General features: G+C 33.4%; 1 protein-coding gene across 1 annotated transcript in view; it reads left to right on the forward strand.

The window, feature by feature from the left end:
* The window catches only part of LOC105334630 (uncharacterized), a 52,858-nt gene extending 35,265 nt beyond the window's left edge, over window positions 1–17,593 (forward strand). Inside the window, exons 9-19 of the mRNA XM_066074363.1 lie at window positions 1,085–2,737; window positions 2,899–2,955; window positions 5,175–5,393; window positions 5,598–5,636; window positions 9,257–9,300; window positions 9,467–9,590; window positions 9,904–10,032; window positions 11,627–11,842; window positions 12,212–12,324; window positions 12,866–13,004; window positions 16,544–17,593. Of these exons, the coding sequence (XP_065930435.1) occupies window positions 1,085–2,737; window positions 2,899–2,955; window positions 5,175–5,393; window positions 5,598–5,636; window positions 9,257–9,300; window positions 9,467–9,590; window positions 9,904–10,032; window positions 11,627–11,784 (2,423 nt within the window). The 3' untranslated portion in view covers window positions 11,785–11,842; window positions 12,212–12,324; window positions 12,866–13,004; window positions 16,544–17,593. The remainder of the gene's footprint in view (window positions 1–1,084; window positions 2,738–2,898; window positions 2,956–5,174; window positions 5,394–5,597; window positions 5,637–9,256; window positions 9,301–9,466; window positions 9,591–9,903; window positions 10,033–11,626; window positions 11,843–12,211; window positions 12,325–12,865; window positions 13,005–16,543) is intronic.
* Window positions 17,594–24,523: the final 6,930 nt, after the last annotated feature.

Consider the following 24,523-nt stretch of genomic DNA (forward strand, 5'->3'; position numbering starts at 1 on the left):
TGAATTCTTACATGTACATTGGAATTTCTATAGAGAAAAATCTTTTAAAATCCTCTTCTAACAAATGAATCACTGTAATTTTTATGAAAGTATCCACTGATTGTGAAGAATCAAATTTAACAAAATCGTGATTTTCTGAGGTAAGGAAGGACTTCCAATTCTTACAAAGGGAAAAAGTTGAAATTATTCCATAAAACTCAAATGCTATAAGACAAGTGATTTCTTCCTATATGCGAGCATCTTGATATTTTGTTGATTCTCAGTTGCTTATACTGTGGCCTTTATACAATTTTTGATGAAGGTTTATAAATATATGAACAAATGTTTAAGATCTTCTTGAGAACTGCAATACTATATATGTGATATGACTATAAAAACACCCTGTTACAAATGGGGCTTAATGTTTAACATAAGAATATCTGGAGAAAAATTTAAAAATCTTTGTATACCGGAACTATTCTATTACACTGTCTAAATATTTTGTATATGACTACTTAATCTGATTTCATTATGGTTATTGTTGCTCAGGTGAGCAATGTGGCCCATAGGACTGTTCATTTATGTTACTTCTTATAATGTACCCCATAATGTTTCATTCACTACACATCATTCTCAGAGAAGTTTTTAAAAGTCAATGTTCTCAGAAGAGTTTGTAGGTCTAAAATGCGAAAGTAAGCACTGATGTTAACACTCTCTTAGTAAAAAAGGAGGGGGAATTCTGTACCTGAAACACTATGTTTAAATCTTTATCATCTAATTGACACTGTATCTGAGATGCATCAGACAAGTAACCAAGGCTGCTTATATACTAGAACTAAAAATTTATGAATAATGATTTTTAAAATTAAAAGTAAATTGTATGATTTTTTGTATTCAATTTATTCAAGTTTTTGCATATATTTATGAAACCATGCTCATTTTTTTCCATAATTTATGAATGGACATATATACCAAGTATAAGTTAATATATACCTCCTTAGATTATCATAATCAACATTCTTTATTCGATATAAGAGATATTCTAGCCAATCAAAAAGTGCATTGCAACCAGAATTAAATTGTTTTATGCTATTTAAATTTAAAGGTGATCAAACCAAATTGAAAAAATCCAAACCAAAAAGACCATGTCCGTTTTGTGGTATGCTGGCCTCTCGACTCACAGACCACATAACAAGAAAACACAAGATGGAAGAAAGTGTTAAAGCAGCATTGGCGTTACCAAAGGAGCTAAGAAACAGGGAATTTCAGAAGTTGAAAAAAGAAGGAATTTTTAAAGCAAATAAAAATCTTCTTAAGGAACAAAATCCAGACTACAGCAAGATTTTGGTTGAGCGAAATCAAGGGAGGGGTGCATTGGCAATGTGTTCCCTTTGTAAAGGATTCTATCATAGGAACATAATTAACAGACATAAGAAACGATGTTCTTCTGCAGAAGGTACTACTGACTACCCTGCAACATTTAACATCACACTGTTAAGTCAGCCAAACTTCTCAAACTCTTATGTAGAAGAGATTTTAAATCGTTTCCAAGAAACTGAAATTTCAGCTGTCATTCGATCTGATGATTGGATCCAAAGATATGGATATCTATGCTTCCAAAACTTTGAGGGCACTGAGAAGAGAACAGAAAAAAGGTCATCTCTTATGTCTAATCTAAGACGCCTAGCTCGCCTATTTTTGGAGTTTAAACAAATTATTGCAAAGGAAAACCCATCTATAGAATTGAATTCTTGCAGCCAAATGTTTGATAGAGATTTCATTCTCTATATTCAAGAGGCCATTTGCTCTATTACCACAGACAAAGATACAAATGCAGTGAAAAATGGCCTGAAAGTTTCTCTGCGTTATCTCATAAGTGATGTCTGCAAGGTTATGAGAGCAAATTACCTGTTAATGAAACAGGATGAAAAAGCAGAAGAAATGGCAAAATTCATCTCTGTTTTACAACTGATTTGGCCTTCCTTTTTTGCTAGTGCAGAAGAATCAGTAGTAAAAAAGAGACAGTCTGATTTAAGAAGACCAGTTAGACTGCCAAGTGAAAAGGAAATAGAGAAATTAAGAGACTGCACAAAGGAAATTATTGACAGTCTCTCCGTAGATATGTATGAGACTTTTGACTATTCAAAATACAGTCAGCTACGAGATGCTGTTGTTTGCAGATTAACCCTGTTTAATGCCAGAAGAGGGGGCGAGCCAAGCAGAATGACAGTCAAAGATTGGGAAGATGCCCTTCAAGGTGTTTGGATAGACCAAGCAAAGGTGGAGCATGTTGAAGATGACATAGAGAAAAAGCTTCTATGTGAAAACAAAATTGCCTACATACATGCTTCAAAGGTAACCAAGCTAGTGCCACTTCTCATACCAAAAGACTGTTGGCAAGCAATGAAAATATTAACGGATTATGAAGTACGCAGAGGAGCAGAAATTAATGAGGACAATACATATGCATTTCCAAACATAAAGCATTCAAAAAATCATGCCTCAGGGTGGATTGCTGTTAATAATTTATGCAGGAAAGCAGGACTGGAGCGCAACATAAGTGCAACTGATATGAGGCATTATGTTGCAACCTCATATGCTCTGTTAGATGTGTCCCCAAATGAGAGAGAAATGTTTTATAAACATCTTGGACATTCAAAACAAATGAACGAAAATGTTTATCAGTGCCCTCCGGCAATGAAAACAATCACACAAGTTGGGAAATTTCTTAATCAGTTGGAAGGCAACTATTGTACATGTAAGTTTGTTATTCATCTATTAAACGAAGTCTACTATCACTATTTACAGATAACCGGCAATAATTTATTTTGATAGAGCATAGAATTAAATCATATCATGAACATTAGTGATGTTTTGATTTTAATGATATGGATTAAATTTCAAGTATTTATTTTTCAGCCATTTCAGGCTCAAAGAAGTCAGGTGCCAGAGAGGTCGGAGTCGAAGTTCTTTCTGGTATGTTTCATTTATTGATGAAATAGTTTTAAAAACTAAGGTCAGATGCGACCTATCTTTCATTATTTCTATTTTTTCTATCTCCGCAATGTAAAGATTTCCACTACACTGTGGTTTCATCAATATTCGTTGAATACCAATTTTTGTGTACTGTCAAATCATTAAAATTCGGGGGGGGCCAATTTTACAGGTTAGTAGGGATGTAATTTCGTGTAATCTCGGATACTTACAAAAGTAAATATGACTTTACAGTCCTAATTTATTTATTCGTTGAGGATGTTAATTCGTGGATTAGCAGTGCCCACGAATTCCACGAAAATTGAGCCACCGCGAAATCTAATGATTCCTAAGTATTTCGTTATTAAATTGATCCTTGAAATTAAATGTTGCTTACTGTATTTTTCAGAATTTTGGTTTTAACCATTTATTGATTCAAACTAGCGGTCATTTTTCTACCAATTCTTCAAAGTGGACCTATTTACACTTTTTAAAAAAAAATTTTGCTAAATTTAAGTAGACTCCATCACCCTATAAAATGGATCATTCTATTTTTCGAAAAATATGATGTTTTGTATATTCAGTTAAGGGGTATCATTAGTGAGTTTTGTGCTCTTGTTCACTACTAGATAAAATATAGCAGCCAGGACTTGGACACAGAAGAATTTCATCAAAGTTTTTCAAGACACTTAATTTTTAAAATGATTCAAAATTGTAAATATATATTGACATCTATTTTTATCAAGATGATGATTAGATCCAAAATTTGATTCAATTTGTAAACAGGCCTTATAAATATAAGTTATAAAAAGTGTTAAATACTCATTTAATGAAAGTTGAAGATTATTAAAAATCCTTTTAAAATTAAATGAGCAATTTAACACAGTTAAGAAATGAACCATATTGTTCACTAGATGATCAAACTTATGAATCTGTGCAAAAAAGGAATCAATAGGCATACCAAACCATGCAACTGGTGTAGTAACACATTTCAGATTCATGAGTTACTGAAAAACATGTAAATACAGAAGCTTTGGAATGAATTTTTTTTAAAAACCACTTTGGATATCTTGATTCCCGGATATCCCAAAGTTTTGTGGAAGTCCCCCCCCCCCCCCCCAAGTTTAAGATCCCAACGTTTACCTGTATACACAGGGACCAAGCACGTTTTAACATTAATTTCAATGTATCACCATAAATAAAGGGGACGAACTCTGACCCAGATAAAAAACTACCAGCTCGCTTCAAAAGTCTAAAAAATCAAATAATTTTTATAACATTTGCAATATGCATGTAGTTTTAAGAAAAGCGATGTCTGAGATACAATCATGCGGAATTTCATGTTGATGGGTCTTAAAATAGCGGAGATATACGTCATTATTCTCTCGAAGTCGCCAGTTTATTTTTACTCGGACATTTACCGGTCCAGCTAGGGCTCAGGATGGGTTTTTGCCTATGACAACAACAGTATCTCGACAAATGGAGAAACATTTGCACTAATCTTTTAAAATTTCAAAAATCAAACGCACTCTACTTACATCCTCCAATTCCGATAAATTTCCTTAAATACTCTCCAAACTGAACTTTTATTTTGCAGCCACATCAACTTCTGACAAGGCCGGCCATTGTGATAGCTAATGTTAAACTCAATTTCTATGGTTAATATTCCTTACGGTCCAATCAGAATCAGTCTTTTTTGAAATCATCAAAATGGCTGGCCCTGTCAGAAGTCAACGTGGTTGCAGAGAAAAAAGTTTAGTATGGAGAGTAATTAAGGAATTTTATTGGAGTTTTTGCATGTAAGTAGCGTGTGTTTGATGTGAGATTTTAAAAGATTAGTGCTAATTTTTCTCCATTTGTCGAGATACTGTTGTTGTATCAACCAATGGTTTTCGAGGGGCTGTCAATTTCAACTGTTATACTCCCAAACAGGCACTATTTATTTTAATTATTATACTGAATGTCTAAATTTTAGAAAAATTATTACTTTTTTACACAGAAATGACGTGAATTCTACAGCGAACAGTGCGCGCATAATTTACGCGCATGTAACAATTTGTTGTGTTACCTGTTGCCAAGTGTGTTGCTAACGCTGAGGGTAATAGAACGGATTATCAACTGTGTATAAATCAGATTTCAGTATTTAAAATGAAAGTATGGGTAATAATATGAAATTACACAAATGACATACATCTTTTAAATGTTTTAATTGTATTTTACAGAATTTATTGAATTAATGGCACCAGATACTTCATTGCCGGACGTTCTAAACTTCTACACCAAAATTGATGAGGAGCATGTGACTGTTGACCCAGAGGAGTTGGAGCAGAGAAGACATCTAGTTTTAGATGAGGATGTTCAATGCCAAGCAAAACAATTTTTTACAGAGGATGCTTGGCTAGGCATAATGAATACACTAAAAATGCTAGCTGCAGATACTGGTAAGCCTTTTTGGTGTAATTTAAGTAAAGTTCTAGATGTTAATTTACAGATATTTATAAATTTATATTTAACTGACAAAAAATTGTCATTTATAAATGATTAAGGTATACATGCATGTATTGTGTCTGAAAAATGGATAATTTGTAAATCGCTCAAGATGTGGTTTGATATATTTTTTCTTTCCATGGCTTTTTTTTTTTCAGACAACAAAATACAAAAGCAAAGCAAAACCCCCTCATCAGGTAATTTAAAAGGTTTTCTATTGTATAATTTGATTTTTGTTGAAGTGTTTTGAAAACTTAATGTTAATGATCTCCGATCCTCAGCAGTGTTTCGTGCCATAAATCTGACTTTTATACAGACAGTTTTGATTAGTATTCTAGTGTTAGTATTACTATCAGTCACGCAACTGCATGCTTGGCGTAGTGGATCCACAGAGATCTACTAATCAAATTCAAGACAGCAAAGAGTTCAAGCCACTGATGCAATGGTACTTTTTTTCATTATATATGTTTATTAATTCCATTATATCCATCGTAAGCAAATTTGCAATAACTTTGTAAAATGCATGGATACCATCTAAAAATTTCATTTTATTTCATTTATAAAGTTTGAAAGAAAAAAAAAAATTATGATGAAAAAAAATACTTTGAAGCTGAGAATCAGAGAACCTTAAATACATAGATATTTAGCTCAGTTAAAATTTAACATTTTTTACTTCCTCTCCAGAATCACTTGGCCAACTTCAACTAATATAAGCTTGACACAAAGCATGATTTGGTAAAGGGGATTCAAATTTGTTGAATGAAGGGCCATGTCCTCTTTCAAGGGGAGATAATAAAAAATTATTGGAAAATTGATTATAATTTTAAAAAACCTTCTCCTCCAAACATATTTGGCCAGAAAGGCTGTTACTTTATGAAAGTATCCTCAGGTAGGGTAGAGCCAAGTTTATTCACATCATGAACCATTTGGGTGGGGATGGGTAGGGCTACAAAAAGGTCACACATTAACAAAAGAAAGAAAAGAGAAAAATTCTTTGAAAAACTTCTGCTCAAAAACTAATTGGCCAGAAAAGTATATAAGTTGTTAAGAAGCATCCTCAGGTTAGGTAGATTCAATTTTTATCAAAATCCTAATATTTTGGGTGTACAGGGCTCGACATTAACGCTTGTCCGCTTGTCCGGTACCAGTTAAAAAAATATACGGACAAGTGAATATTGCTGGCCACTTGTCCGAATGGACAAGTGCATTTTTGATTTTAAAAAGTCTGCAACATTTAAAAAAGAAAAGAAAGTTTTGTGATAATTAAGTTTATCCATAGTCTCGTTATAAGTTTATCGGTTAGTTACTTTGAATTTTGATCCCGACATCAAATTGCAATGCAATTGAGTAACTCTTGATCGGGATTGAAATTCACTAATTTCAAACAACTTTGATCAATATTGATCTCACAAAGTATCAAACACACATGTTGAGGTGTGGCTCACTACACCTTGAATATTTTCTCAAACCAGCAGAAAATTACTTGATTATGATATATATCATAATGGATATGAATTAGTATTTAAGTCAAACAGGCAAAAAATGTGCAATTTTGGATGAAAAATTGCATTTTCAAAAATTTAATTCAGTAAACATGAACAAAAGCTCCAGGTGGATTCGAACTCATGATCTGTAGTTCAGAAGTCCATTACTTTAGCCACTGAGCTACGACGATATACAACCGAATCGAACGATAAAAACTGTTTAACAAAATACTTAGATTGCCATCTTGTGACATAGTGTCTTAAAAAGTATAAGTCTGGGTGTAGTGAGGTACCTTAAGGAAGAAAAGGTGGCAAAGACAAAGGATTATGGAAAGAAATGTAATTTATTCTAGGTTTCATTCATCATTAATAGACTATGATGACTTTCCATGTTTAGCTGAGAAATCAATATAACAGTTACATGTATTTTTAAACCTGATGATAAATTTAAATTGTCTTGTAATTTGCCATAACAAAGCTACAGCTGACAAATCATGTTTAATGTTACATTTAGGAATGACACTTTGGGTTTCCCTTTAAAAAGTCAGGTTATTAATTATAGCTAGGATAATCAATTAATGACTTTATTTTAGTAAAACAGAACTGTAGTTTTCAAGTTGACAATATTTCATTGTGAATATTGAAAAATTTTCAGGCAGGTGAAATTGAAGTTCGGACAAGTAAATGTCTCGGTCACTTGTCCAAATGGACAAGAAGGAAAAAAAGTTAATGTAGAGCCCTGATAAGAGTGGGTTACATTGAAGGTTACAATTTATTGTAGGAAAAGTTTTTAAATTAATGTATATGCATTCATGTTAACTCTACCGCTTCACGCAAAAGTATACAGCTTTTTAGCTCACGGTTTCTCACCTACCGCTTTTCTTCAAACAGTCTTGTCAGGGGTAAGATTAGCATGTGACTTGAAATGCTTTTATGAAGTCAAGTGTATGATAAATTTTCAAGTAAAGTGATTTTACTATTCATACAAGCCCTTGGAATACAGGAATACATTATCTGCACATGCAGATCGATAGGGGTCACCTGAAAATTAAATCACTTACGATAATTTTGTTACTTTTGATTTTGTGTTTGTGGAGAGATATGCTAGAATTTAAGTTCCTTATACATATGACTACATAATGCTGATTTTTTTTATGGCTATTGTTGCTCAGGTGAGTGATGTGGCCCATGGGCCCCCTGTTATCCCCTCGCGCAACTTGTTGCAAAGGGGATATAGCATCGCTACCATGCGTGTGTGTGTTCGTATGTGTGTGTATGTGCACTCCATTTCAATATTCTAGTAAATTTAAAAAAAAACTCCCAATAGAATTTCCTCAACCTTTGCACAAATATGCCTCATTGTAAAAGATTAAAACAAATGCAATGTCATATTATTTGGTCAAATCTTTATGCAAAAACTTAAATAAAATTACACCATTATAAAGGAGGGGGGCATACATTATGATAAAATTCGTTTAAAACTAAAAATCATAGATTGCACACTTCTGTAAAATAACAAATAAAAAATGCATGTGCCTTTCCAAACCATTAATACTATTACAAATTATTATTTCATTAAATCAATGTCATCATCAACTTTGTATACGAGTTATCAATCGAAATTTCTGAGTAAGAGTTATCAATCACCCAGAACGAAAGTAGCGTGACAGAACAACGTTACGGTGAGTTATTAGAGTTAATAGCTTAATGTGTGTTTGAATGTTTGTTATTATCCCCTCGCGAAACTTGTTGCGAAGGGATATAGCATCGCTGCTGTGCGTGTGAATGTGTGTTCAGCTTGGAAGCAAGTTAAAGAAAACCCTTGCACGAAAATTTATCAAACTTTGTATACCTATTTGGCATGGTACATGTAAAAGGACAAAGCCTGGTAGTTTTCAAGTCAATTAATTGAGTACTTTCTGATATATCGTTAAAATAACACAATTTTAAACAGAAATCTTATGTAAATTTGACAATAACTACTTCCGCTTCACTTCTTTGAAACCAAAGTGAAAGTAAGCAGTTCAAATCAACAACTTGATATTTTTTGGATTTAGATCTCGTACAGGTAAAGAAAACGTAGGTTTTGTATATATAGTAATGGAGGGTTAGTAGAATGTGGTCTTCTCATTTACATTTACTATATATTCCTAAATAATGCATCCCCACACAATAACTCTTATTATATACTTATTGTATTCTGTTATATGATCTTTTTAGTTAAAAGATTTAATCGTAAATAATGCAATTGAAATAATTCTATGTGTATGATTATATCGAATTTAAGGCAGATGGTTGATAAAGTTTAACATAAAAATGATTTGTTGTTATAGGGTTAAAGAGAACCATAATTGAAGATGACCTTTCAGAAAGCGAGGTAACTATCAATTAATCCAAAATAATTTTAATTAGTGATTCAAATATGTAATACAATTACCGTTACAAGTATCCTTATTTTTATTATGAAATTTCTAAACTAACTAGGTCCTATTTGTTAGAAAAACTTATTAAAAATACAAGGTATTTTTTATATGTTCTCTTAGATTCCTGGCCCTAGTCTGATGAAAAGATCAAAGAAAGATAAATTTGAAAGTGTTTCTTATATTTGTGAGGATAGTGTATCATCAGGAGAATCATCTTACAAGGATGATAACATATCCCAAGAAGGTATTAGTAAGAAATTTAATAATCCATGCAGGAACAAACGATTTATTCCGTATAAATGTTGGGACTTAATTCATTCTGAGCATATTTGCTACAATAGTGTTTTACTGTAGACATGCATATGAGCACTATTTTACACTGAAAGCATTCTATAATTGATCTATCATCATTAAAAAGTATGTACATATAGTACATAATTTCAATTACTGAAAAGCATTTCACCAGACAAGAATGTTACACATAAATCGATCACCATTCAGGGAAAAAAGTGAGGAAAAAAAGACATGAATGAAATGTATTTTATTTTATTTAATAGAAGACAGGAGTTCAGTAGTCAAAGGCCAGAGACACACCTGGTCAACAGAGGAGAATGCTGCGATTGAGCGTTTCTTCAACAGTCACATTAATGATACATCTAAAACTGGAAACAAAGGAAAACTGCATGGTAAATTATGCATGCAGTTTTAAAAAAAGCAGAAGGAAACTAAGTATATGTTGTACAAATTAATTATCTAATACCATAATTGTAAATTTGATACATTTTCCTTAAAACCCCGGAACAATGACTAAATCAAGAAATATCGACTGCTTAGTTTAAACTCATCACCGTTATGATCGAGAGTTGCTATTGATATATGACATCGCTCCATCTATTCCAATTTGTTTTAATAACACAGCATCAGTATTCACAAATAATGATATTTGCTATAAATGCAAGTTCAGGAAAATATGTAGTGTTAGAGGAATCACAGTATGCAAGTGTCAATCAAAAAATATGAAGACAATGTGGCTGTCTATCATATATTTTTCAAAACAGTCATGGCTAACAGATTAAATTATGCACTAACACTACTTATTTGATTGATATATGAAGTTTAATTCCATTTAATAAAAGTGTATTTTTGTTTCCTGATTTTTGTACAGTTTTGTGGTCTTCGACTTAACTATCACATTTGCTTATTGTTGAATGTTGATCAATTAAACATTGAAAATGAAAGATTTTGGGACAACTCCTCCTTTTGTCAATTTCAGAGCTAACAGATGGATGCATGGTGGTTGATAAAATGATAAAATGCTGTTAAATGTTAAAAATCTGTGAAGCAGAAATGAAAGATGTTATAAATATTAAAGAGGGCTGGAGTTGAAAATCTGCTTTTTCTAAAAATCAAAACTGAAATATAAATTTCTGATGAACTGTCCCTATCTTTTCTTGAGGACAAAAACAATGTAAGGAAAGATATTATATCCGTATTAACTGGCAATGAGAACGATAGCAAGTTTTCTTCAGTATAATAAAATACCTATTAGCTTACTATTTGGTTGATAGCAAGTTTAGTGTCCCCCAAGACAGCTGCAACTATTTCATAGGGCAAACAAGGGAAAAAGTTGCTGTCAAGGAAGACACTAAACTCTCTATCAACCAAATAGTAAGCAAATAGGTATTTTATTATACTGAAGAAAACTTTATTTGCTGGCAATGCAGAATTTCTTGGATGATAAGCAAATTAGAGTTATCAGATTTTGAATTTAATGTAGCGATCGGATTACGCCAGAAACATTCTGAGTTTAAAAAGGAGGGAAATCGTATGCCGCCGGTGAATAGTTTCGATGACTTAATACTATGTAAAGATAACACGGAAACTATTTCACGGTTAGATGGAATACCGTGTTTATTTGTTCACTTCCAATTTTAGGTGTAATAAATACAGTAATTATAAATAAATTCTGATTAAATTCGAAGATACATGTACATGTACAATACCACCCCCCTTCCCTTTTATATGGTCAATTCTGCAAATCCTTTCAAACTTTTATAGTTATAAAAAATGCAATTATAACAAATTTAATGATATATTGTTACTGGTATATTAATAACACGTGCTACTTTACTAAGTTATAACCCTCCTCCTAAAACAGAATTAATGGAAATGACGGCTGTAGAAAGTTTTCCTCCTTTAAACAAACTCGGTCTTGTTATATGTAATCTTCATGTTATGCCGTTATAAAATGTTAATCTTTGGTTTTATGATTATTTACAGTTGCCAGTGATATTCGTAACTTCATACTGAGATATCCAGAAATACTGAAAGATTTTCCAAAGCAGAAAAAAATCCATTTGATCCGAACAAAAATATTGAATCTAAGAAGAAAAAAGAGAGAAAATGCCTATGAAAGAATAGAGAAATACAGGACATAATTCTAGCAGTGTCAGTAAGCTGAGCACATAGTTCCAGCAATGAAATTATTTTTGAGTGGTAGGAATTTAATTTACCTTATAGATTTCCACTTGATTACAGGATCTTGACATATTTATTATCTGAAAATTTAAGTTTAATATGAAGATTTGCTGTATTGAATAAATGTTCAAGTACCAAAAAATCAATGCATCGAGACCAATTTGATGAATATACCTTAATGATAGTATAGAAATGAATGTGAAGAATGTGAATGCATGAAAAAAGAATTATGCTGTTATATTTGTTATTGAGTATCTGTAAAACCATGCTTGTCTGACCGTCACCACTAAAAAAGTGGTTATTAATGCCTAAGGGGGAGGGATTTACACTTAAGTTACACAGTAATACAATATATCATTATTGATATCATTTTTTTGTAAATTTAAGGAACTTTGTTTGACTGCATTTGAATGGAAACTCCTTTGCAGCATAGTGTGAATCTTTTGCGGACCCACAATCTGGAGGCTTTGAGGTCACTGAAGGTCACACGATTTTTCTCTGTGAGTGTGAAATGATTGTATAAACTTGACTTTGTAAATAACTGATAATGCAGTAAAATCACTTCCGAAGCTATGGGACATCTGTCAATATTAATGTGGATAAAAGTACATTATAATTAAAATACTTCTACAAGTTTAGAATTTGTAAATTTTAATATTTTTAACCAAAAAACATGTTTTAAAAGTTTTTGGAAAGGTAAAAATTGCAAAAACACCAGCAGGATTCGAAATAATGACTTACAGATTTGTAGTAAACCCTTTAACCCACTGCACTACGCTGTTAGGTGACAATTGTGGGAACGAAATAAGTTATTAAATTTAAATTGATTTTATTGTTTACTTCAATAAATAGTATGTCACAACATGGAGGAATCCCATACCACCTTAATTAATAAGTATTAAATGTATTCATGGGTTCTTTAATCCAATGAGATGATAAACAATTATAATTTTTTTTTGTGTTTTAGAATTGCTAGCTGAAATAAAGTGATAAAGTGATAACAATTTTAATTGTTAAAATTGAAATTGTTTTTAATTTCAGACACTTAAAGTGAAACATTGCTCTTGGCTTTGGCGTAGCATGGTTACCTAGAAGATCATATATCTGTCTCATTCAGAAGACTGGTACTTTGTACTCCTTCTGACATTGACTTGATTTTGAAAGTGGATGATTTTATAAAGTAAGTTTTACTCAGTGTGCTTGTAGTAAACATGAGGATTAATTAAAATTACATTAATTATAGTTGTATTTTTAGCAACTTTTCTTATTAGTCCCCTACCGGTTTTCACCGGAGGGGAATATAGCTTTCCTCTGCTTCTGTCACCCTGTCTGTCCGTCTGTCTGTCTGTCTGTCTGTCCCACTTCAGTTTTCCACACTTTTTTTCTTTATGCGTTTGAGAAATAATATGAAATTTGCTGAACAGCTTCAAAATGTCAAAGTACAGATCAAGTTTACACTTTTGTAGTGTCTGGTTGACATATTTTCAAGAAAATTATTTTTTTATATTCCAATTTTTTAATGTTCGGGTTCGTTATCGGACTCGGTGTGTATCAAATAAACGAGGGAAGTAGTTGTCAGAAAATATATCGTGCATTACTTGGACCATTCCTTTTATTGTTTCTAACAAACATATTAAACAAATAAGTTCTGTAAAATAGTGTCAATCATTGTGTTGTAAATTTAATCGACAGGGGTTTTTGTGGCTTACGGCCATCTAGTTGCCGGATAATCTTTACGGCAAAGAGTTCAGTTATCTGAACATGCGCGACAAAAAATAGTTCTATTCGATTGTTGCAAAGTTAACTACTTTTTGTTTATAATAAATATCTTTAAGCAAGATTATATTTTCCATATGTTATTATCACTTATGCTATTGTAACCAATATGAATTGACTTTATTTAAACAAACTCGAAATCTAACGCGAATGAATATTAACTGCAGTGTTTTCCCTAGGCCGTTTTTGCATAGAGGTATAGGCCCCAGCCATCACACAGTGCCGCCATGCTTTCCGCTATGCATACTTACATGTATTATAAGCAAAAAATCTTTCCCCAATTATTTCAGATCCTAACAGTGATAAGTAAATGTATAAAGTTGTCGTTATTTCGTTCAATCTTCAATCTCAGCAAGGGGGAAAGTGTTTAACGGTTAAAGAACTGAACTTATGATTCAGATATATTGAAACTGGGATTATAAATCGGTAATAAATGCATAAATGGAGGGGCAATTACTACTTGTTTTAATATAATGTGCCTTTTTTGACACCTCCGCCATTATCGAATGTTGGGGATTTTCCAAGATCTAAAAATAGCGCAATGTTCCCTCGATGGACTTACGTTGGTTGTGCTATGATTGAACTGTTTATTTGTCGTAAAAATATTGGAAACTTGAGACTCAAATAAGAAAACAATATGCAGTTAAGCTTGATTGCAAGTCATATACGAAAGCGATGTCACATTACTATAACATAGAGTCTTACATCGTATATACCCGGTAGTATGTAGTGCTGAAACGAATACCATAAATCAGTATTCGAATATTTGTGAGTGCTATTCGATTCGTATTCGAATATTCGTAGACGTCATAGACAATGTATTAAGCATATATGATAGTTTGTATTACTAAGTTGGTGTATGTGTAGACTGCTTAAACATGTCAGTTCGAAGTTGACACTTAATGCATGAGTATCCATTGAATTGGGTGCGCATTTAATTTTTAAGCAAATAATAATATACTGATTTTTAAAAAATTTCCATCAACTACAATCAAAAGATTTATTACTTCTTTAATAATATACTGCAGTCCTGACTCCTGGATGAGACCGATACGTAACTTCGTAAGTCAGTCCAAATATTTCCGCCATATTTGATATAGTATTAAACAGAAAACTGATAACTCTCATAACTCCGGAAATGTTCTGTTTATTAAAAAAAAAATTATATCGAGGTATCTTTTAAAAAAAGCTTTTTATGTACCTTTCGATATTAACTCTCCGTAGCTCACACTTGTTCAAACAGTTAAGCAATTTTTTTCTTCAGCGTCTGACACGAATTGAAAAATCCAGAATGTTTGTTTCCGTACGATGTAAACCCTGCTTTTACTTTCAAGGTAAACACGCATGGCGGAAGAGTCTATTACTGGGTTAAGTAATAGACTCTACCAAGCATGGCAGATGGCTTTATATTTACTTTCGTTCCGAGTAAAATGAAATAACACGATGCTGCATAGTTTACAGTGCTTGATATGGGTGTTTAACATGTGATCGAATATTCGAATGCTTAATATACATTCGAATATTAGAAATTTACTCTTCATTCGCGAATATTCGAACATTCATTTCAGCACTAGTAGTATGCCTCTGAAAATGACTGTGTACACATGTCATGTGAAGAGAGACTGACTGCAAAGTTATAGTGCAGTAATTAATTTCAATTAAATTTGGTGTCAAAACAAGTTTGCTGTAATTGCATAGTTCTGCCTGTTTCTTGCCCTCCCCCCCTCCAAACAGTTTATCTCTGTACAAAGGGAAAAAAATAAAACAGAAGGTGTTAGAACTGCCTTGTGAATCTATATTTCTTATAAAAGCTTGTGAAGGTCAGCGTCTTAAAAAAGTAGAAAAAAAACCCAGAAAAATATGAATAAATATACATTTATGAAATACAAATAAAATGGAATAATACTTGTTGGTGTAGATTTCATGAGAATTCATTAATTATAGTACATAACATGCAGTACATTTCATCATTTGGTTATATTATTTTTACGCGCAGTGACTTCGCGCTGGCTGTGGCGCTGTTATGTCGCACCGTGCATCAACTCTCGCGCAAGTTCATAGTGCGTAGGTATACTGATATTTGACAGCATGTTGGTTTTAAGTGTTTTTGTGTCCTATATAGTTGAATGAACTTACAGTTAATATACTTCAGTCGTTGGATAAAAGAAAGAAACAAATTGTCTCATATTGGACTTTGAGTCTGACATCATCATTATTATTTTATGCAGTCTATGATTTTCCTAAAAGCAATGGTGGTTTCAATCAATTGATAAAAGAGGCGTCTAGATTTCAATCCTGTCTGTTTCGGTCACTAAGGTTCGACCAATCAACAAATGGGGCATGTTGATATTGGTCCTGTTAGTTTTTATAGATCTATGAATTACATGTAGCTAGTTACTTTCTATGGAGCTATAAATAAACTAAAGTTTCCGTTAGAAATAGAGGGAATCATACTCGATCCATGTAAATATAGTCATATCAAACCCGTAAGCCATTATGGCCCTTCAGGCCTTTGATTGTATTATTACAATCGGGTTCATTATCAGGTTGGTCTGTTGAGACGGTAAGAAATGATATTCTGCATAACATGGCATTGTTTTCACAAATTTCTACAAACCGGTAGGGGACGTGTATTGCTTATGCAATACTCTCAGAATGCTTGTTTAAAATGTTAAAACCAGAAATAGCAAGTGTGGATTAGTTTTAAATGTATGTAGTATGTACTAATGGTTATCAAATATAGGTATTCCAGCTAATTGCATGGTTATAATGAGCAAGGCATTCTAATATATAATTTAAACATGACCTACACCTTATTTTTTAGTTGACTTATACAACTTATACTTTATTTACACTTTACTTAATAAACTTCAAGTACAGAATTGTTTCTGCATTCAGGTCTTAATTTCAATTTTCAATCTAATGTATTGTTGTTATTTCCAGCACACCTTGAGGACAGATGTCTCGATGAACCCATGCAGGCCTTTGTCTATGGAAATTCCAACTGATATGTGATGGTTTGGAGAAGTACTGCATAAGTATTGTTTTAATAAATTTTGCATGATACTGCTTTCAGATTATTGTACATGTATTTGTATATTTGTACTGTACACAGAGTTAATTAGTGAGAATACTATGTCCATAATTGCATTTCAAGCTCATTTTATTGTTGAAGTTTACAAAACAAGAAAACTTTTCTTGATTCAATTGTAAAATGGAATAAGTCTTAATTGATAAATTTACACTTGACACTGATGTACAGTACATGAATACATGCTCAAGTTTATTGTTGTTTCATGTAGTTGGTATATCTTGGGTCTACATGGGCACTCTGAAATGAGCTACAATGAGTCCAGTGGCGCTGGATGATACCCCTGCCTTTGAGCAGATAATACAGTTGATGGGAACATGAACTATTGCCTTAAATTGATGTGTCAAGTTATGTTTTTTTTTTTATTTTGAGTGATAGCTACATGTAGTATAGGTAAAAACTTAATGCACCATAGTATAATTTGATTTACATATAAACAAAACTCCATAAAATATGTCCAGTTTTTTACTGTAAAGTATGAGTATGCCAGCCATTACATACTGTAATGCCGGTCTACTACCTTTTTAGCTCACGGAGACGGAAGTCAAGGGAAGCTTATGCTATACCCCCGGCGTCGGTGTCGGCATTGGTGTCGGCGTCCAGACCTGGTTAAAGTTTTTGTTGCAGGTCCTGTATCTAAGTTATTACTTGTCCTATCTTCACCAAACTTGCATGGATTATGCATCTGAACCTACTTATGGACTTGAAAGACTTGGATGCTGAATCTTGGTCCTAAATTTCAGATGCTGGAGGGAGTTAAGGTTTTTGGAGCAGGTTAAATTTTTAGTTGCAGGTGCCCTTTGATAGCAATATCTATGTAACTGCTGGTCCTAACTTCACCAAACTTGCATGTATGGTGTGTCTTGTGATACTGATGCACCTGACAGGCTTGAATGCTGAATCTGAGCTATAGGTTTGGATGCTGGATAAGGTTAAGTATTTTAGAACAGGTCACATGTTTAATAGATATTGTCAATCTTGCATAGTTGATTAAACTATAATATGATTGAATTGCAGAGGTATCTTCAGATGCAGACCTTGATCTCCATTTTCAAGGATGCTAAAAAATATATCTTAGTTATAACTGGTCCTAACTTCACCAAACTTGCATGGATAGTGTGTCTTATGATACTGATGCACCAGACAGGCTTGAATGCTGAATCTGAGCTATAGGTTTTGGATGCTGGAGGAGGTTAGAGTTTTATAGAGCTTGTTAAAGTTTTCGAAACAAGCGCCCTCTGATGATGATATCTTAGTTTTTACTGGTCCAAATTCACCAAACATGTATGGATGATGCGTCTTATGATACTGATGCACCTGACAGGCTTGAATGCTGAATCTGAGCCATAGGTTTGGGATGCTGGATGAGGTAGAGTTTTTAGCTCACCTGAGCTGAAAGCTCATTGACAAGTGACCTTTTCTGATCACTTTTTGTCCGGCGTCCGTCTGTCCATCTGTCTGTCTGTAAACTTTTTACATTTTCAACTTCTTCTCCTGAACCACTTGGTCAATTTCAACCAAACTTGGCACAAAGCATCATTAGGTAAAGGGGATTCAAGTTTGTTAAAATAAAGGGACATGCCCTATTTTAAGATTATTGAAAATTTGGTGATATTTTTCAAAAATCTTCTTCTCAAAAACCATTTGGCCAGAAAAGCTTAAACTTGTGCATCCTCAGATAGTGTAGATTCAAGTTTGTTCAAATCATGGTCCCCGGGGGTAAGGTGGAGCCTAAATGGGGGGTCGAAGTTTACATAGTAGTGTATAATTATAGTTAATCTTTAAAAATCTTCTTCTCATAAACCATTAGGCCAGGAAAGCTGAAACTTGTGTGTGGAAGCATCCTCAGATAGTGTAGATTCAAGTTTGTTCAAATCATGGTCCCCGGGGGTAAGGTGGGGCCACAATAGGGGGGGGGTCAAAGTTTAACATAGGAGTGTATAGAGTTATACTTTCAAAACATATATCTCAAAAACCATTTGGCCAGAAAAGCTGATACCTGTGTGGAAGCATCCTCAGATAGTGTAGATTTAAGTTTGTGTAAATCATGGTCCCTGGGGGTAAGGTGGGGCCACAATGGGGGGGTCAAACTTTTACATGGGAATATAAAGAGGAATTTTATTTTGAAATCTTCTACTCAGAACACGACTGGCCAGAAAAGCTGTACTTGTGTGAAGTATCATCAGGTAGGGTAGATTCAAGTTTGGTCAAATTATGATCCCTGGGGGTAGGGTAGGTGCTCAATGGGGACCGGTTAAATCTTTACAAAGGAATATATTGAGAAAAATCTTTTTCTGAAAAAAACCCAAACATTTTCTTAGAAAAGGTGCAACATTAGTGAAAGCAACCTTAGATAGTGTAGATTCAAATTTGTCAAAATCATATTTTTCAGGAGTAGAATGGAGCCACATGGGGTGGGGGTCCAATTTTACAAAAGAAAACAGTTTAAATTCACCAAAATTCAAATGTTATAACAATGGTTTGACTTATATGCAAGCATTTTGACATATTTTTCATTCTTTAAAATTGTTTAGACTTTGGCTTCTGGACAATTCTTGGGCTGACACAAGTCTGATGTAGGTTTATATTCCATTTGATTTAGATGTTCTTGAGAACTGTAATGCTCAATATGTGAAATGACTATATTGCGACAATAAGGGATCAATGATAAACAGAATATCCTGGGAAAAAATGAATTTTTGATAATATATACAGGATCTATTAGACTACATTGTCCATATTTTTTTTGGTATGTTACTCCATTAAAGCTGATTTGATAATGTCTATTATTGCTCAGGTGAGCAATGTGGCCCATGGGCCTCTTGTTTGGATCAGGCAACATGTTTTATTGATAATAGCTTGCATAGTTGATTTAACTGTATTATAAATGAAACGCAGAGGGATCTTTAGATGCGGAGCCTAATCTCTATTATCAAGGATGCTTTAAAAATCTTCTACCTCGCTCAAACGTGCTTGATCATCATAAAGGTGATGCCTCGTCTCGGTGAGCTTTGTAACTCTACGACTGACTCTCAAATTTAATTTGGTCATTAGAAATGCATTCTTAAGGCATTGTAGATAATTACATTTAAGCTAGAGGCGTGTTTTGCTGTGCCATGAGCTATATTATGATTTTAAACTGTAAAGTTTTACAATACTTTACACATACAGAGTATTTCAAATTAAACAAGAATCAACTATCAAGTTTTAAACAATAAAATAAGCTCACATCATGTTAGGATGTATTATGTTTTTGTTAAAATGACACTGAATTTAAAAGATTTTTTTTTATATCTTAATTTGCCAATGTTGGAAATATTTCACTCATTATAGTTAGGTCATTTTTCTGCTGTAATCAGTTTGGGAGGTCAAGATCCAGTACATGTATGAGCAATTTGAATAGCTTAAATGAAGTATACAAGCAATTTATTTGTTCCCTGACATCCACAGATTAAAAGCCCAAATGGTGTTATATTCATGTTCTCCTCCACTGGGGGACTCATGGCCAAGAGTTATAATTACCATACTTAATTAGAAATTAAATACATGCATGTTGCAATTTTATCATGTTTTTATACCCCAGCTCTGAAGGAACTCTATACTTTTCACCTTTCAGTATCCATCTTCTGGTATGTGTGTGTATCCGTAATAAATGTGTGACACAATTTTCTCAACAACTGTTAATTACAGATACTTGAAATTTTAACACACTCTTTCTTTGGGTAATGCCTTATGATGGGATTTATTTTAGTACCAATATGACGCCAACTTCATGTTAAATGACAGCTCTGTTTATTTATGGTTACGTAATACAACATGTTCATGTTCAACATTTTTTTACATATTCAAAACAATGAGTAAGACAACTATTTTGTCTTAGAGAAATAGTATTCTTTAATGTGTGAGCTAATAGAGTATTTGCTTGCTTGTTTTACATCATGTGTTGATTTAAGTCGGCTTTTTATAGAACTGCAATATGCAGGCGGGGCGATACGTCACATCAGCGCGCTCGTAGAGGAGTAAGTGCTCTTTGCGTAAGAGAATATTTTTTGTTATATCTGCAGGGAATGAAGCTTCCTCATTTAAAATTTCTATTGTGCTTATTTATTTGGCTCTAAGTCATGTTTAAGAGCCTGTTTATATTTCTGTGTTGCTTCTATCCAATAATAGGGGGTGTAAGGAATATTAGGAGCAATACTTTTCTTTTTAGACAGAGGCTCTATGAGCCTCCTCTATTGCTACCAGTCAGCTCACATGCGACGTCGATAGTGGATTCGACGGACACCACCTAGCGGCAAAAATTGCAATATTTGTTTGGGATTCATATTTCAATATTATTATTGAAATAAATATCTTATTTGCAATTACAATAAATAGAACTATACATATTGCGATCAACAAACATAATTTCTCTCGAAAATTTTAGTTCATATGTCAAATTCCAAGTAAGTATGAATATAATGCATCAGTTTAAGAATAGATATGGTGTGTGATCGTTTAGTGGCTATTTATACTTTTTATGCAGCTTCCTGTCCGTGACATCAAATAATGAGGATTCCTCAAAAACCATCTTGTGTTGACCGAAATAATGAATAATTATGTGATTCAATGGATAATTACGGTGTTGTTCTTAGTCTGTATCGTATATTACTTGGGCATTATCAATTAACCTCGTGCGGAGATATATCTTTCTAAGAATAGCTACACTCCCGCCCCCAGCATCGATCGAATAAAATGATTATTCAACAAGTTGAACCACTGCTATGTGAACTTGAGTATTCCCCCAATTAAGTACAGACGACCGTGATCGTAGCATGGCGCATTTTAGTTTAGTTTTACTTGGCATGCATACTAAACCTACTATAAGGATAGTGAAACATATAAATTAAACATCCAGATTACACCCTTTAACGCAACCCCCCCCCCCCCCACACACACACACACACACACACACACACACATTCAGTGTGAGCACAGGCCATGTGCTGTGTGAAGCTTGATTAATCCTGCATTATCTGGCCAGCGCTATCGATTTTAAAGTTAGTTGGGAAGTCAGTGTGTTTTTGCAAGCTGATAAGAGAATTTCGTGTGAAAAAAGTGTAAAAGCATTTGACAGAATGTACATATTTTCTTTTTAAAGTGAAGTAAGGGGTATTACAAGATCTACCGCGGTATGTTATTTTAAATTTAGCTTTAAAGAGATATTACAGCGAATTCTCTTCATCTTGGATATTTCCCTTTTTAAACATAGTTAGATAAAAGAATAGAAGTCATGCATATACTGAAAGATTGAATCTTTTTACAGCCAAAAAAAGCTTGCAATTGCGTGTTAAATATTTCCCCGAAATTCTAAATTTATATCTCTAAAATTTTGTTTACAGCACAAGTAAAATCTGTATAAATTCGTAATATTTTCATCCCTTACAGAAAGTCACAATGAAATGTTTACAGTTGATGCGCTAAGCTGTTGATCAAAAGGTTGAGCTAGCAATATTTACTTTTTGGACCGCATGAAATGATTAAATCAACGGTAATTTTGAGCAAAATTTCATAAAAGAGCATGAATATGTTAGCAAAGTAGTTTCTGTCCTGTAGTATTTAGTTTTGCAAACTCTATTGATACTCTAAACCCTCTAAACCTTAAAATTTGAAGAAGAAAAAACCATTATTATTTTGGGGAGTTGATTTTTATCAACTCTCCTATGCAGTTACTCTGGCAAACTGGAAGTGAAACTGTGTTTGGACCTAACCTCAGATCATCGCCGCTGACAAGACCTTGTTCTCGAAAATAATCGATAAATTCGATGTAATACATTTTGAAGCATTAGATATTATTATAGTTAAATAATGCTTGGATCCATGTAATTTTCCAGAAATTTTTACATTACTAATACATAGTTTGATGGAATTTATTCTATCTTAAAATATGACACAACATGATTCATATGATGTTTTCCTAGAATTCTTAAAATTTTCGGAAAAGCCAGAAAATTCATATTATGAAAATATGCGTTATATGGATAAGAAACTACTTGGCATGCGAAATTACATATCATTGATTTTAAGATAAATATCAATCGATGAAATCAACTCCCGTTGGTACTTCAATACTTGGAATTATTAAAGTAATCTCCTCCGCAATGATGCCTCCGTCTCTCAGTACTTTCAGTACTTTGATTTATCTGGGCTCTGGTGAAAGTAAAGTCCTGGCTGTAAGCAGGCAAACCACCAATGTTACTATAAATAGCACAACTTCAAAAGTAAACAAAAAACCAAACAGAGTCAAAGTTAAAGCTTCTGCTATACCAAATAGTTTCACAAAGAGACATGTTTTGTCAAAGGTATTGGTTTTTGAGTCATATATAGTAGAAACAAGATGTATGCATTGTGTGTGCATTATAAATGAAACAAAGAATATTATACAAGAGTGATTAATAAAGGCTGCAGGTCTCTTATGACCAAATATTTTCAATATTTGGCCCTCACCAGGGGAGGTGCTAAGGTAAAGATAATCTGTTGACATACCTCTATCCTCCGACTCTTGACCCCCCCCCCCCCCCTCCATTTTCATGAATGACAGTCAGATTAGGGTTTAGACTTCAAAATGCAAACATGAAACTCTCTGATATGTCAATCTAAGGGGTATAGTACTCAGGTGGCCGCCAAGACCGTAGCTGTGGGCCTCTTGTTTTGTTTGCAAATTAATACCTGCCAGTAAATTTGGTGAGGTCGGTTTTTTTGGCTGTTTTCTTATATATTTTAAGTGTTTTAAAGGAGGCTGGATGGTCAACAATTTAACCATCAGATCTATCTAAAATTTTAAGATAGGATTTGTTTACCTATAAACTATTTTTAACTAAAGAAAAAACCCACTGATTTTTACTTTGAAATTTGGGTATTTTTCTTTATTATCTTCAATTCCTTATCAAAATTGTCACAACATTGAAATCTCTTAAAGACAAGACAATGTAAATTGGACACATACAATGCAAAGTACTTGAATTTTGATTTTTGATAATTTTTGAATTTTTGTTCAACTTCGTCATTTTGTCGCAGAATGTTGCATATAGGGTACCCCAATTGTATGGATAAATCCTCCTACAGTTTTTCAAGGTAGGAAGTTGATGTTTAGCAGATCAATGGACATATATCAGAGATGTGCATATTACCACTTGGTCATTTTCTTGCAGAATATTGCATATAGCCTTACAGGGAACCCATTTCTCTGGATAGGTATTGTTTATCAATTCAGGGTTGACAAATGGATTATGGATACAGGTAACATAAAAGAAAACCCCGTTTGCTGTCACTTTGACAGCTTTTCACTTGTTTTATAATATTTTCAAGAATTTTAGAGGCTTAAGTCACACACAGTCCCTGAAATGCTTTATTTTCCCACTTGAACAGTGAGTGAACAGTGTGCGCATGCTGAGCTAACAGTGAGCGCATTCTGAGCGAACAGTGAGTGTACGCTGAATGAAGTTTGGTGAGCACTTGTGAATGGTGAGCAAAAGTAGAGAGCAAACGCAAGTGCATTCTGAGCAAATGCGAGAGCAAATAGTGAATGCATTGTAAAAGATATCTAAATGTTATGTGAACGCAAGAAAATCAATTTATTACGAGAGCTTTGTGCTTCGTCAGTCATCAGACGATAAGTGACTCTGAACATACATTAAGCAGTAGGTGAATGCTTAGTAAATGGTGAGTGTGAACAAAGTGGAGCGCAAGTGAATTCACTCTGAGAGCACTGTGAGTGCAGGGTGAACGCATGGAAAAATGAGAAAGTAGAATGTTTCAAGGACTGTACCGCAGGGGAGGAAACAGCCCCTATG

The sequence above is a fragment of the Magallana gigas genome, chromosome 2 (assembly GCF_963853765.1).
Source record: "Magallana gigas chromosome 2, xbMagGiga1.1, whole genome shotgun sequence".
Classification (NCBI taxonomy): domain Eukaryota; kingdom Metazoa; phylum Mollusca; class Bivalvia; order Ostreida; family Ostreidae; genus Magallana; species Magallana gigas.